At 46.3% G+C, this 14,429-nt stretch overlaps 1 protein-coding gene across 1 annotated transcript in view; it reads left to right on the top strand.

Annotated features, from left to right (window-relative positions):
* PARP2 (poly(ADP-ribose) polymerase 2) overlaps window positions 1–14,429 on the top strand; it is a 695,158-nt gene that overhangs the window by 572,216 nt on the left and 108,513 nt on the right. Inside the window, exon 17 of the mRNA XM_069651725.1 lies at window positions 5,808–5,906. Coding sequence (XP_069507826.1) covers window positions 5,808–5,906 — 99 coding nt within the window. The remainder of the gene's footprint in view (window positions 1–5,807; window positions 5,907–14,429) is intronic.

Genomic DNA, 14,429 nt, shown 5'->3' with positions numbered 1-14,429 from the left:
TCGGCAAGATCAAGTGGATCTCCTATTTCGACGATGGGGCAATTCCCAGATCGATAAGTGCCGGAGGTTCGCCAGCAGGTTTCCCCAGCCGGGGAGCATGGGGGATGCATTCTCCTCCCCCTGGGACGGCCTGTTCCTCTATGCGTTCCCGCTGTTGCTCCTGCGACTCATCAGTCAACTCAGACGGTCCCGGTGCAGGATGATCCTCGTCGCACCGGCGTGGCCGAGGCAGATATGGTTTCCGGACCTTCTGGACATGTCAGCGTCCCCTCCAGTCACGCTACCGATGGACGCAGATCTTCTCGCCAGGGAAGGAGGTGGCGCGATCCTGCATCACAACCCAGGATCTGTGAACCTACCGGCCTGGCTCGTTCAGCACTAGAGTTCGGAGGCTACGACATCCCGACGGACTGCAAGGAGGTACTTGCCAAGGCCAGGGCTTCCTCGACTAAGTGCTATGAACATAAATGGAAAAGGTTCTCTGTCTGGTGCCGTGCACAGAAGATCAACCCTCTACGGATTACGGCTCCCCCAGTGCTGCCGTACTTGCTGACGCTGGCCGAGGCGGGGCTGGCGCATGCCTCCATCAAAACTCATCTGGTGGCCATCTCCCACTACACCAGAACTCTGGGGCGGTCGTCGCTGTGGTCTTACTGCCTGGTGAAGGAGTTCATGAAAGGACTGTTCCGATCGTTCCTGCCGGTGAAGGCTCCGGCCCCGGCGTGGGAGATCAAGGTGTGGTGCTGACCAGGCTCATGGGCCCGCCATTCGAGCCTTTGCATTCGGCGCAGCTGAAATTCATATTGTGGAAGACAGCGTTTCTTGTGGCCATCACCTCTGCACGACGAGTGGGAGAGATCCAGGCCCTCTCCTGTAAGCCTCCGTACCTGACATTCCACCAGACGAGGGTAGTGCTGAGGACGCACTCCTCCTTCATGCCCAAGGTGCTGTCGGACTTCCATCTCAACGAGCCCTTGGTGTTGCCTGTTTTCTTCCCGTCGCCTTCGTCGCCGGCTGAGAGGACTCTGCACTCGCTGGATGTGGCTAGATTGCTGAAGCTCTACGTGGACCACACAGTTTTCGGAAGACATCACAGCTGTTTGTGAACTTTGGCCCTGTGAACCAAGGGAAGGCCCTCTCCAAGTCTTCCATTTCCAGATGGCTCTCCGGCTGCATCATGCACTGTCACCGCTTGGCAAACCGACCGTTGTCAGGCCGTCCGAGAGCCCATTCGACCAGAGCGACCGCCGCTGCTACTACGGCATTCCTGTCTGGTGTGCCCCTGCTGGACATCTGCAGGGCAGCTACGTGGAGGTCGACGCACACCTTCACGAAATTCTACTGCGTCAACCGGGATTTCAGGGAGGAGTCCAGAGTCAGCCAAGCAGTGCTGCTCAACCTGTTCGCTTGAAGTTGAGCCTGGTGAGGAGGTAAGAGATGCTTAATGTTGAGTTGTTGAAGTTGAGCCTTGCCACCTCCCGTGGTTGTGCATGTGTGTACTGCTATGTATTCTTGTATTCATGAGCATGTGAATTCATGCCAGACCCCATAACAGTTACAGGTAAGTAACTTGTTCCATACTTGCACTGCACAGCTGGGAACTGAAACTCTTTACCAGCAGACGTGCTTTGATGCAGACTGTCCTCGACAGCCCACTCCTTGGCTCCAGAAGTGATGGTGTCCAGCATAGATATAGGGCACACATCTATGCCAACCATGACCCTTTCTTCGGTGTATAGGGAATGCTCTTAGCATAGATTTTTCTGTGTGTCACTTCAAATTCAGATCATGCTGGGTTCATCGAAAGCCTGCAAAAGACTCACGTTTTCCCTACATTAAATACTGACTCACATGGGCTTGCTTTCGCCTTCATTGCACCTGTTGTCTCTAGGCACAGCCTTGGCATCTCGCTCAATTAAAAGATGTCTCAGGTATCGCCATCTCAAGAGCTCTAGTTGATCGGGTGGTCTTGGATACTCGCTTGAGGAAGGCTTTTCTGTCTGAAGGACAAGGTCTTGAACATTTCTCATCCCCTCATACAGTCACTTAGCCACAGCGGATTGGTCCACTTCAAGTCTTCAGTAAGGGGTCAGTACTAAGTGTTCTAACAAGGATTATTCCTTGTGATGTCAAAGTAGAGCACCATGTCTGCAGGAAGTTAGGGTGGTCTCAGTAAGGAAGTGAGGTCTTGGGTATATTCAGTATGGCTGGCCCCTTCTCAGTGTGTAATCTTGCAGCTACAGTGTACGATTCCTCCCTCCCCCACATCCCACCTTCCCTGTCTTTATCAGATGTAAGGAACTCATGGTGGCAACAGTAAGACAGACACAAGTGATAACAGTTCAAGGGTGTTTATTGAACAATAAACTCGGAGTGGAAAAACGTCTAAACTAAACCTAAATCTAAGATGGGAGCAAGCGTCGACCATCAAATGAAAAATAGACAGTCCTAGTAGCGTTGCCAAATAAAAAGGGCCCTACCTGAAAACCTATTGCCAAACCCTACAGCTAATATAAAAAGGGTGTGTGGGATGGTTTCCAGGTAACGAAAGAAGTGTTTGCAAATAATATGTCAGGGTGCAGTAGCCTGGGTCTCCCTTCCCCACGTTTTGAGAACGGGGTAAAATGGGAGCTTCAAGCAGAGCACACACTCAAGCTTACCCAGCACAAATCAACAGTCCAATGGCAGCTCTCAGGACGGTCGATGGTCAAGTCTCATTCCTCAATACCTGAGGCCGCAATACCTTCAACTCTCTTCCTACATATCTTCCTTCTTGAGCTCTTTGCTCATCCGCCTCCAACTCCCTCAGGGTCAGTCGGTTCTCCAAGCAACGAGTTGGTGGTAGATCACTCTCTTCGGCAGGGGCCTCCCTCTGGAACAGCCTTCCTGCCTCCCTGAAACTTGAGGAGAACCATCTCCAATTCTGGAAGCACCTCAAAACCTTCCTCTTTGCTTCTGCTTTCTCTCCCTTGCGGAATTCCTGGCTGAAACTGCACTGGTTACCTGGCCACCCTTTCTGATCTCGGGCCCAGGACCCGCCAGTTGCTGACTTGCACTGCCTCCCTGGCAACCCCTGCACCTGGGGACTGGTTCTGTATCCCTACAGTCCCCCTACCAGCACTTATGACTGCACTTACCTTGCACTTGCCACTGGTTGGCCGTTTTATTTATCTTATTTATTCTACTATCCCATGTACTGCACTTTCCCCTCTCGCTTCCCCCTCGCACTTTTCCCTTCCCCCTTCCCTTCAATTGCACAATCCGAATGACACCTGGCCTAGTAGGATCGTTGTCCGTCTTACCTTTGTTCCACCTCCCTTGCCCCGTCGCGCCTTGAAGCACTTGTGTATAGGCGCGTTATAAATGCCTTATCATATCTTGAAAGCCTCTTGCCTTCGAGGGCCTGACGTTTTCAATAACAAAACAAAAGTTCCTTCAACCCAATGAAAGTTAATTTCCTTTTACTTTGGGTGTGGATTCTTCACCCATGGGTCCCCCTCTTCCGGCACTGACCCTTCTCACTTATAATCCTCAATGTCTTTTTAAACCATTCCAGTTGACATAACTCGGCCGAGTTTACCTTTGTCAACACGCTGTTTCTTAGGACTTTAGACTTAGCCCCTGGTCCCCCTCTTCCGGGTGCACATCCTACTTTAATCTCTGATGGCAGGATTCACTTCCAGTGCTTTCTTTATAGTTCTTAGATCAAAGACTTTCGACTGTACAGGGATTTTACCTGACCTATATGACCACTTTAACCGGTTCCATGTCTTAAAATTGCGGCAAAAATGGCTGTGGATAGAACATATCACGGCAAAAATGCTGTGGTTTTGTCACCACAATCATGTAAAGGATGCGGGGGACACCCCACAACCCCCTCCCCCCTTAAATGGTATAATGGGATACACCTTAACCAGGTCCAACCATGGCATTTTTGCCGCAAATTTTTTTTCCAGCAAGATTTTTGCTGTGATTTTATTACCCGATACCCTTTAACCTATCTTGACAGCTCTCCTACGGCCTTCTGGTATCTAGCTTTACTCAGATGGGGATCGACCAGTTTTTTGGAGCAGAACCCACCTGGTGCTGGTCTCACCTTTTCAATTGTACAGTTCTTTGAACTTTTCTCACGTTGCCACTTTGCTACTTTCATTCACCACAGCCTGGTTCTTATTAGTTCTCCCTTCGACTCACCGGCTGTGATGAACCGCTTGGCTTTCCTTGTAACTCGGGTCAAGGCCGGTACCACGGTAGCAGAAGTCTCCCTTGCTCCGGCTAATCAGTGTCGAGATGCTGCGGGTACCTTTGGCATCTGCTGCAACACACTTGGGCTATTTTCCTCGGTCTTACGATTCAGTCTGCTGAGCTTTTGCAGGGTTTTGTCAAAAAGGGAAAGGTTGTGTCTCTCTCCTAGCCAGCCTCTCGATGGTTGGTGCCTTTCTCCTCCTCTTGAACGTCTGGGTCTGGATAGCTGCCTCGTTGTGCGGTCTGCCTTGTACTGTGCTCTCTTGCTCCACCTTTTATCCCTGTGGGGAAGGGAAAGGGCTGTCAGGTGTGTGTGATTCTGATCAATTGCCTGACCCTTGTACTGGGACATGTTATTTAAACGTCTCTGGTGTTTAGTCCATTCTCTGGTGTGTCGTGTGAAATGGTTTGTGTTGGAAAAGGGAGGGGGGATGCGGACAATGGTTTTGAATGTCCTACTTGGTAGGAAAGGGAAAAGGTGTTGAAAGAAGGGGATACCGCATATCTCCCGTCGGTTTCCTACTCCCTAAGGACCCCCCATCCAGGTGATCCTCCCAGATAAATGAGGATAGGTAATTTGAATATCAGTACCAGTACTTTTGCAGGCAGCCCATGGCTGTTGGAATTAATTTTGATTCCATCATTTTGTTTTTGGAAGACATGCGCTACTATGTAGCGATGACGTGGCCACATCAGTTTGCAGCTGCTTGTGTGTCAGTAGACGAGGCCCGCATCGTACATATGGGTGCACTATACAGTTCAGCATTGTGCATTGGAAAGTGATGTCTGTTTAGAAGAGCACACTTTATGGGTGAGAAAACCACTGTCATTTTGCATAGCAAAAATAAAAGAAGCTCATGATTACACCCCCTCGCAGATGGCAGTCTGTCACACTATTCCTTAATGCTCTCAACCTCGTTACCAAGTTATACTTGGTTATTCGACCAAGAGTGAAAACCCCTTGCAGTTCCTGTAGGGCGGCTTCCCAGAACCCCACCCCACTGCTGGTTCTGAAAAACCTCCTAACAACATTACCAGTTTCATGACTGTTAAAGTATTCAGTGATTCTTATTGGTTCACGGAAATATCCCAGCAGTTACCAATATGATGGACACACATGCTGGAGGACTCCCTTTACAGCTCAATAACTTTTGCCTTTCTAAATACTCTAATGATCACTTTGTGTTCAGGCTCACCCATTTGAACTGTCTTCCTTTCTTGCTACTTCATCAATTACATTGATCATAATGGAGTATTACCCACTTGGATTAATTTTTATTTTTTTCCGTTGGACCTTTAGAACTTAACTGCCCCTTATTTAAACTCTCCGGGTTTAAGGCTATGTCCCATGTATTCCTTTCCTTCGCGTAGTGTTCCCCTTTTTGCCATTTTCCAAAGCTATGGCATTTCTACGATGCTCTCATGTAGTGTATGTTGATTCAGTACTTGTCATTCTTTTCATGCAGTAAAAGGTCGATGTCCTGATTTTCTTTATTTTAAAAAGTATCTTATTTTTTGTGTGTGTTCAAACAATGAGCAAATATTTTTCTAAATGTTTTCAGTTTGGCAAAGGGATCTACTTTGCGGACATGTCTTCAAAGAGTGGAAACTACTGCTTTGCAACAAGAGAGAAGGACGTTGGGTTGCTGCTCCTTTCTGAGGTAATGTAATGTTTGCCATCCAGCTATTTGTCACCATTGTTATGCCCTTGTTCTTATGTTATCAAAAATCTTAGTGTATGCTAATTCTCTTTGGAAAAAGACATTATTTTGTGATTTGTGCCACACAGCCGAAGGAGTGCACAACTACTGACACCAAAATAAGCTTAATGTTATTATTAAACAAAAGTAAAGCATAAGACTATTGCATGGAAATTGGCACAGGATCGCTGTAACGTAGAGCTTCTTTGGAAACGTAGTCTTTGAATTTTGGATTATAAACTGAAGACCGCAAACAAAAAGGCATTCAGAAAGTTCCAGACAGAAAGGGATCCTGTTTAGGTCACTCCAGTATAGTCTTTATCACTTCTTCTGGGAACCACAAGGCATCTCCACCTCTCTATGGATTTAGGTCTTCATCCCTTTGCCAAGTGTCCCAAAGGTGCTATCCCTTTACTGGAGCTCCACTTCTGTTACTGCCCCTCTGACGGGGCTATGGGGCTCTACCCCTCTGTTCTTTTACTTTAGGAATATGGAGCACTGCTCACCCTTCCACACCTGGGTTTATAATTCCCTGTTCACTAATTCACACCCAGAGATATATTGCCCCGCTCACTATCCTAGGGATATAATACCCTGCTTACTATCTCACTCTTCACTGTAGCACAGCCCTCTTCTGGATTCCAAGGGCTCTTCTCGTAGGTTGCACATACCCTGTTCTAGGATCAAAGTCACTCTCTTACTTCTTTTCACCCTCCTTTCTCTTGGGTCAGAGGTCTCTTCCTTTTGGTCTTGCCTTCCCCCTCACTGGAGCCGACAACTCTTCTGGGTAGCCAGGGGCTGACATCTTCCTCACAGGAGCACACCCCTCTTTTGGAGTTTAGGAGGTTCACCCCCCACGTACTGGATCAGTCTCCTCTTTTGGGGCTTTGGGGGCTCTTCTCTCCCTCACCAGAGCAGACCTATCTTTTGGGGTTATGGGGCGCTCTTCTCCCTCTCACTGGAGCAGACCCTTGTTAGGAAAGATTTTCTTTTAGCTGCTTTCCTCATGTAGACTTCTATGGGACACTTTCATTTTTTTTTTGTTTGGACTCCTGACCTGACATTTTGGAGGTAAGCAAAGCCTTCCGATTTACTTACCTTTATCGTTTTGCTCATTCTTTTGGGGAAACTAATCAATTAATAAGATGAATCAGTACTGAGAGACTATGGCCCTCATTACAAATTTGCTGGTATTTTGCTGGTGATTCTGTGGACCTGGTGGCACAGTTTCCAGCAACCATAACCACGGAATCACCAGCACATCACAACATCTTTAGAGCGCGCATGGCGGCATGCCAGAAACGGTGCAACCGACATGACGGAAACAGTGCCATCGCCTGGTAAAATCTGTGACACAGCCAGCATTAATGCTGTTTGCACCATTTACGGCATGTCAGTCACGGAACCACCGGCACCAGAACAACCAGCACCGCAAACACCTGCTCCAGAAACAGTCCCTACTGAAAAACAGAACTGTATATTGCTACCCAGTAGGTCCAAATGCACTCATAATGGGACAAAATTCCCAATGTTAATTCATTGATGCTTGAAGACTTTAGCCCATAAGGGCTTGGATTTGTGCTTATACATTCGTGAATACTCGTATTGAAAAGGTTATCTTGTACGCTTCATCCCAGCTCTTTAACTGAACAGTGTATCTCATTCAAATAGAACCAGTCCAAAACACAATTGTTAGAGAATCTTTTCCTTTTAATTCTCTTAGTCTTAAACAAAATTAATATCAAAATCAAATGGCAGATATCAACATGGTTAATCTTTTTTGTAACAATATATCAAAACATCAAACAGAAAGTAAGCATCAAAATACGAATGTAGTAATTTTGATTCTTATGCCTGACTTATTCAAGCAATCGTCTCTTGGAGTGGTTAGCTCCCTCCAGGGAAACCCTTTTCAAAGATCCATCTTCAGGGTAGGGACTTCTCTGTTCCTATATATGGTGAGCTACGAGAAGTGGTAATTTCCTTAATTCTGATCCTGTGGGGAATTCAAATGGACATTCATTTTAATCATTGCTTAAGTAGAGTGAGGCTAAAAGTAAGGTAAGGGAAGGCTAATGGTACTGACCTATCCCAGAGGGCTGATGAGGCCCAGAATTTAACCTATCATGGATACAAGAAAGAGAAAATAACCAAGGTAAGTATTTTAAACTTGTAGCAACACTACTCACCCAGAAGTAGCGTAATGTGATGGTTAGTAACACCCCTGCACTTACCCAGTCTTCTGGTGGCAATCACTGGAGACTGGGAGGCGGTCACGCACAGTGCGGCAGAAACCCTACAGTAGATAAGTAATACTTCAGGTCATGATACGTCCTCATGCGGAATCAACAGACTAAATCCCTATTCAATCTAATGCCTTCGAAATGGGGCGGCGGACAGTAGTCCAAATGCACCCGGTCGTCAATGTGGAATCTAGGGAATCAGGTCTTCATATTATAAAGTTTGTGTCTGTCTCAAGAGCGGCACACACGTAAAATGCACCGTGTTCACAACTTCAACGATCCTGCTTTCAAAAAGGGGGGGGGTTCGGGATCTTTACTCACCAATTAGTAGTGCTTCTTCTCCCGCGCCGACTGCTGTACTGAAAGCAGCGCGGCCGTGGGTAGCGTCCTAAGTTTCCCCGGCAACCCTGTCCATGCGCACGGGGCAGCCAGGCAGAAGCCATCTTGGTGTGGGAATTCAGCCATAGTGTAGGTGGTCATGGAGATCGGGTATGCGTGGACGCACGCAATTTGATAACGATCTCGATCTCTCGTTTGCTCTCGGCCCAACTAACGGGGATGATTAACCTAGGTGGGTAACCCGGTTCCCCGGGTCTGCTGTATATATCATGCTTGCAGGAATGAGAAGTGATAGATGCGTGTGGGGGCACAACCGCGGTTCGAGAGAATCCGCGGGGTGCCCCCACAACGCACCAATTACATAATATCTTCTAAATAGGGTCTCTAGAGGATAGTGTGAAGGCCATTCAACAGGGATGTAAAAATACTAACGTGTTAGATAAAAAATGAATGAATGAAAAATGAACGAACTGTCCATGTCGCTATTAACTGGTGGCAGGTACGCAGACCTGTTGTCTCCATTGGCATCTTACTGCAGAACTTCACAATAGTACAGTATGACAGCTCCCTTGGTACATGTGTCACTTCACCAGTATACAGGCATTTTTTGAACAAATGGTACATTCATGAACAATTATAAATGGCAGTATTTACAATTGGCAACATCTCTGGCATCTTACATCAAGTAAAACATTACTGAGAAGTTATTAGAAAATAGCACCACTGGCCATATACATGTGTGCTATCTATTTCAATAATCCATCTTAACTCTGGTGGTATAGAGAGTAGGTATTACATAATGGCGCTGCAGCAATGCAGCCTAACTGTGTCCACAACAACCTAGTGTGGTAAAACCGATCATAGCACTTAGTGTCCAAACGATACAAGCCCAGCTCATGCGAACAGTATAACTTCATTCAGACATAAAGCAAGGTCGAGGAAAATTCAAAGAGCAACGGTTCAAAAGAATATGGTTAAAGTCGGTACAGTCAGCAGCATAGGCATAATTTATATCATGTGGTATACATTACTGAATCACACAAAGCACATTAGATCAAACTCTGTGTTCATGTCACGAGGGCTTAATGAGTCCAAAAGTTCAATCCATAGGATCTCCCGTTGCAACGGTTTACGTTGTACATCTCCCCCCCTGCTTCCTACTGTTACCAGCTTTAAGATAACACATTTTAGCTGTGCAACAGTGTGACGTGCTTCTACAAAATGGACTGCTACTGGTGATGTCTGATTCCTGGTACGGATATTGGACTTGTGCTCAGTCCATCTCATTTTCGCCTTCCTGGTTGTCATACCGACATAATAGAGCCCACACGGGCATTTAAGTGCGTATATTACATTCTGGGCATCACAAGTACAGGAGTGTTTTAGCAGTATGGGTTTCCCTGAATGGGGATGTGAGATGGAATTGCCCTTGATGATATTGCTGCAGTGTTGGCAGTTGTGGCACGGGATCGTGCCTTTGAATTGGGCTGATGTCCCTGGAGATGGAATCTCTGCTTTCACTAGGCTCTTAAGTAATGATTTGCTGTTTCTGTATGCAAACGTCGGAAGATCAGGGAACAGATGCGTTACTTGTGGGTCCAACTGTAGCATTGGTGATCAAGTTTGGATCATAGCCTCTTTCTGTAAATTTAGTATATGCAGCTGAGGCTAAACTTGAAACCAGGATCTACACCAAACAGACTTACAGAAACAGCCTGCTATTGGCAACAAGTTTCCACCCAAAATGAACAGTTCATAGTGTACCACTCAGTCAATTCCTAAGGTACAGAAGAAACATTTCAGAGCACACCGAGTATGAACGCCAATCGTCCTCATTGGAAACAAAATTTACAGCAAGAGGCTATGATCCAACCTTGATCACCAATGTAGCAGGGAAAGTTAGAAGTATAAACCGGGAGATTCTGCTTGTTCCTAAGCCACCGAAGTCTGGGGAGTAACTGGTTTATGTTACCACATACTCAGTGCAAAGCATGAGAATCAAGAGAGCAATAAAGAAACACTGGCCAATGCTACAGTTGGACCCACAACTACAACATCTGTTCCCTGATCTTCCGACGTTTGCATACAGAAACAGCAAATCATTACGTCAGAGCCTAGTGAAAGCAGAGATTCCATCTCCAGGGACATCAACCCAATTCAAAGGCACGATCCCGTGCCACAACTGCCAACACTGCAGCAATATCATCAAGGGCAATTCCATCTCACATTCCCATTCAGGGAAACCCATACTGCTAAAACACTCCTGTACTTGTGATGCCCAGAATGTAACATACGCACTTAAATGCCCGTGTGGGCTCTATTATGTCGGTATGACAACCAGGAAGGCGAAAACAAGATGGACTGAGCACAAGTCCAATATCCGTACCAGGAATCAGAAATCACCAGTAGCAGTCCATTTTGTAGAAGCATGTCGCACTGTTGCACAGCTAAAATGTGTTATCTTAGAGCTGGTAACAGTAGGAAGCAGGGGGGGGAGATGTACAACGTAAACTGTTGCAAAGGGAGATTCTATGGATGGATCTTTTGGACTCATTAAGCCCTCGTTGCATGAACACCGAGTTTGATCTAATGTGCTTTGTGTGATTCTGTAATGTATACCACATGATGTAAATTATGCCTATGCTGCTGACTACCGACTTTAACCATATTCTTTTGAACCGTTGCTCTTTGAATTTTCCTCGACCTTGCTTGATGATTGGATTTTTCTTGACCTTGCTTGATGTCTGAATGAAGTTATACTGTTCGCATGAGATGGCCTTGTATCGTTTGGACACTAAGTGCTTTGATCGGTTTTACCACACTAGGTTGTTGTGGACACAGTTAGGCTGCATTGCTGCAGCGCCATTATGTAATACCTACTCTCTATACCACCAGAGTTAAGATGGATTATTGAAATAGATAGCACAGGTGTATGGCCAGTGGTGCTATTTTCTAATAACTTCTAAGTAATGTTTTACTTGATGTAAAATGCCAGAGTTTTTGCCAATTGTAAATACTGCCATTTATAATTGTTCATGAATGTACCATTTGTTCAAAAAATGCCTGTATACCGGTGAAGTGACACGTACCCAGGGAGCTGTCATACTATACTATTGTGAAGTTCTGCAGTAAGATGCCAATGGAGACTACAGGTCTGCGTACCTGCCACCAGTTAATAGCGACATGGACAGTTCATTCATTTTTCATTCATTCATTTTTTATCCAACACGTTAGTATTTTTACATCCCTGTTGAATGGCCTTCGCACTATCCTCTAGAGACCCTATTTAGAAGATATTATTTAAATGGTGTGTTCTGGGGGCACCCCGTGGATTCTCTCGAACCGCGGTTGTGCCCCCACACGCCTCTGTCTTTTCTCATTCCTGCAAGCATGATATATACAGCAGACCCGGCGAACCGGGTTACCCACCTGGGTTAATCATCCCCGTTAGTTGGGCTGAGAGCAAACGAGAGATCGAGATCGTTATCAAATTGCGTGCGTCCACGCATACCCGATCTCCATGACCACCTACACTACGGCTGAATTCCCACATCAAGATAGCTTCTGCCCGGCCGCCCCATGCGCATGTGCGGGGTTGCCGGGGAAACTTAAAATGCTACCCGCGGCCGCGCTGCTTTCAGTACAGCAGTCGGCGCGGGAGAAGAGGCACTACTAATTGGTGAGTGAAGATCCCGAACCCCCCCTTTTTGAAAGCAGGATCGCTGAAGTTATGAACTCGGTGCATTTTACGTGTGCGCCGCTCTTGAGAGAGACACAAACTTTATAATATGGAGCCATGATTCCCTAGATTCCACATTGACGACCGGGTGCATTTGGACTACTGTCCGCCGCCCCATTTCGAAGGCATTAGATTGAATAGGGATTTAGTCTGTTGATTCCTCATGAGGACGTATCATGACCTGAAGTATTACTTATCTACTGTAGGGTTTCTGCCACACTGTGTGTGACTGCCTCCCAGTCTCCAGTGATTGCCACCAGAAGACTGGGTAAGTGCAGGGGTGTTACTAAGCATCACATTACGCTACTTCTGGGTGAGTAGTGTTGCTACAAGTTTAAATTACTTTCCTTGGTTATTTTCTCTTTCTTGTATCCATGATAGGTTAAATTCTGGACCTCATCAGCCCGCTGGGATAGGTCAGTACCATTAGCCTTCCCTTACCTTACTTTTAGCCTCACTCTACTTAAGCAATGATTAAAATGAATGTCCATTTGAATTCCCCACAGGATCAGAATTAAGGAAATTACCATTTCTCGTAGCTCACCATATATAGGAACAGAGAAGCCCCTACCCTGAAGATGGATCTTTGATCCGAAACGCGTCAGTTACTTAAAATTCTAAAGGGTTTCCCTGGAGGGAGCTAACCACTCCAAGAGACGATTGCTTGAATAAGTCAGGCATAAGAATCAAAATTACTACATTCCTATTTTGATGCTTTCTTTCTGTTTGATGTTTTGATATATTGTTACAAAAAAGATTAACCATGTTGATATCTGCTATTTGATTTTGATATTAATTTGTGTTTAAGACTAAGAGAATTAAAAGGAAAAGATTCTCTAACAATTGTGTTGGGGACTGGTTCTATTTGAATGAGATACACTGTTCAGTTAAAGAGCTGGGATGAAGCGTACAAGATAACCTTTTCAATACGAGTATTCACGAATGTATAAGCACAAATCCAAGCCCTTATAGGCTAAAGTCTTCAAGCATCAATGAATTAACATTGGGAATTTTGTCCCATTAGGAGTGCATTTGGGCCTACTGGGTAGTAATACACAGTTCTGTTTTTCGACATTTTCCATGTCCCAAGTGGCCTTGTGACGTTTGCCCGCCTGCACCTAAAACAACAACTAGAAACTCATTACATTTTGAAAGACAGATACCTTGAAGACAGATGCACATTGTATAAAAATTGGAAACTAGCTGTGCACCCCTGCACCCCAATCTCTGTTTTGTTCCAGAAACAGTCACTGCCAGAACAGGAAGTTTGCCGGCGCCCATTTTGGAAAACACAATCCATTGAAAATCACCCTGTTCCTGTTGCCATCTGGACACGCAGACACCAGCATCTCACTAGCAGAAATGGCATCTCGGATCCCTGAAAGACGGCACTGAAAGCCACGTTTTTCAGAGCAGGAATTAACCATCCTGACAGAGCACTGTAGAACATGCTGGTGAGCGTTTTGCGACGGACCACTCAGCCATCTGGGAGGAGGTGATGCCGAAGGTAGAAGTCATGGGACCCGTACCCCACACATTATGCGACTGCCATAAGCGGTAGGATGACCTCTGCCTGAGAATCTGCAACCTGCTGTCGGCCCACCGTAAGAAATGCCTGGCCATTGGCGGTGGGACCGCCTCACCAATCAATCTAATGCCATGGTAGAAGAAATGCAGCAGTGTGCTGAACCTTAAGGGGATCGAGGGAGTGGGAGCGGCAGAGGCTGGTGCAGAGAAGCCTGGAGAGGGCGGTGAGTACAACGTGCCACACCAAAACAATGACAACGTGCCTGCAAATGCAGCACACAAAAGCAGTGGCAGCGGTATATAAAGCCAGGGGGGCGATGTGAAAAACATACAGATGTAGAATCCCAGTCCAATGAAAATGCCAGCCAATGCAAAGTAAAATGAAAGGATTTTCACCATCAAGCAGTCGTACCCGCCGTGCCGCTCATCCACCGAACCGCCAAACCGCTACTACACTTAAGCTCACACTTGCTGTGAGCGCACACGCACATGAGCACGAGAGGCAGGTTTTTATAGTCTGTGAAGAAAGGAAGTAAATGCAGCCAATTAGAGTGAAGTCCAGCGATGGAATAAAGCACATGTCTGCCACCGCCAAACCACTGCTACAATTAAGCTCACACTTGTGGTGTCTCCCTT

Source organism: Ambystoma mexicanum, chromosome 3p (genome assembly GCF_040938575.1).
Source record: "Ambystoma mexicanum isolate Mex_15411 chromosome 3p, UKY_AmexF1_1, whole genome shotgun sequence".
Classification (NCBI taxonomy): Eukaryota; Metazoa; Chordata; class Amphibia; order Caudata; family Ambystomatidae; genus Ambystoma; species Ambystoma mexicanum.
Note: the sequence above shows the minus strand (reverse complement) of the source record. Positions and strands in the feature narration are given on the sequence as shown.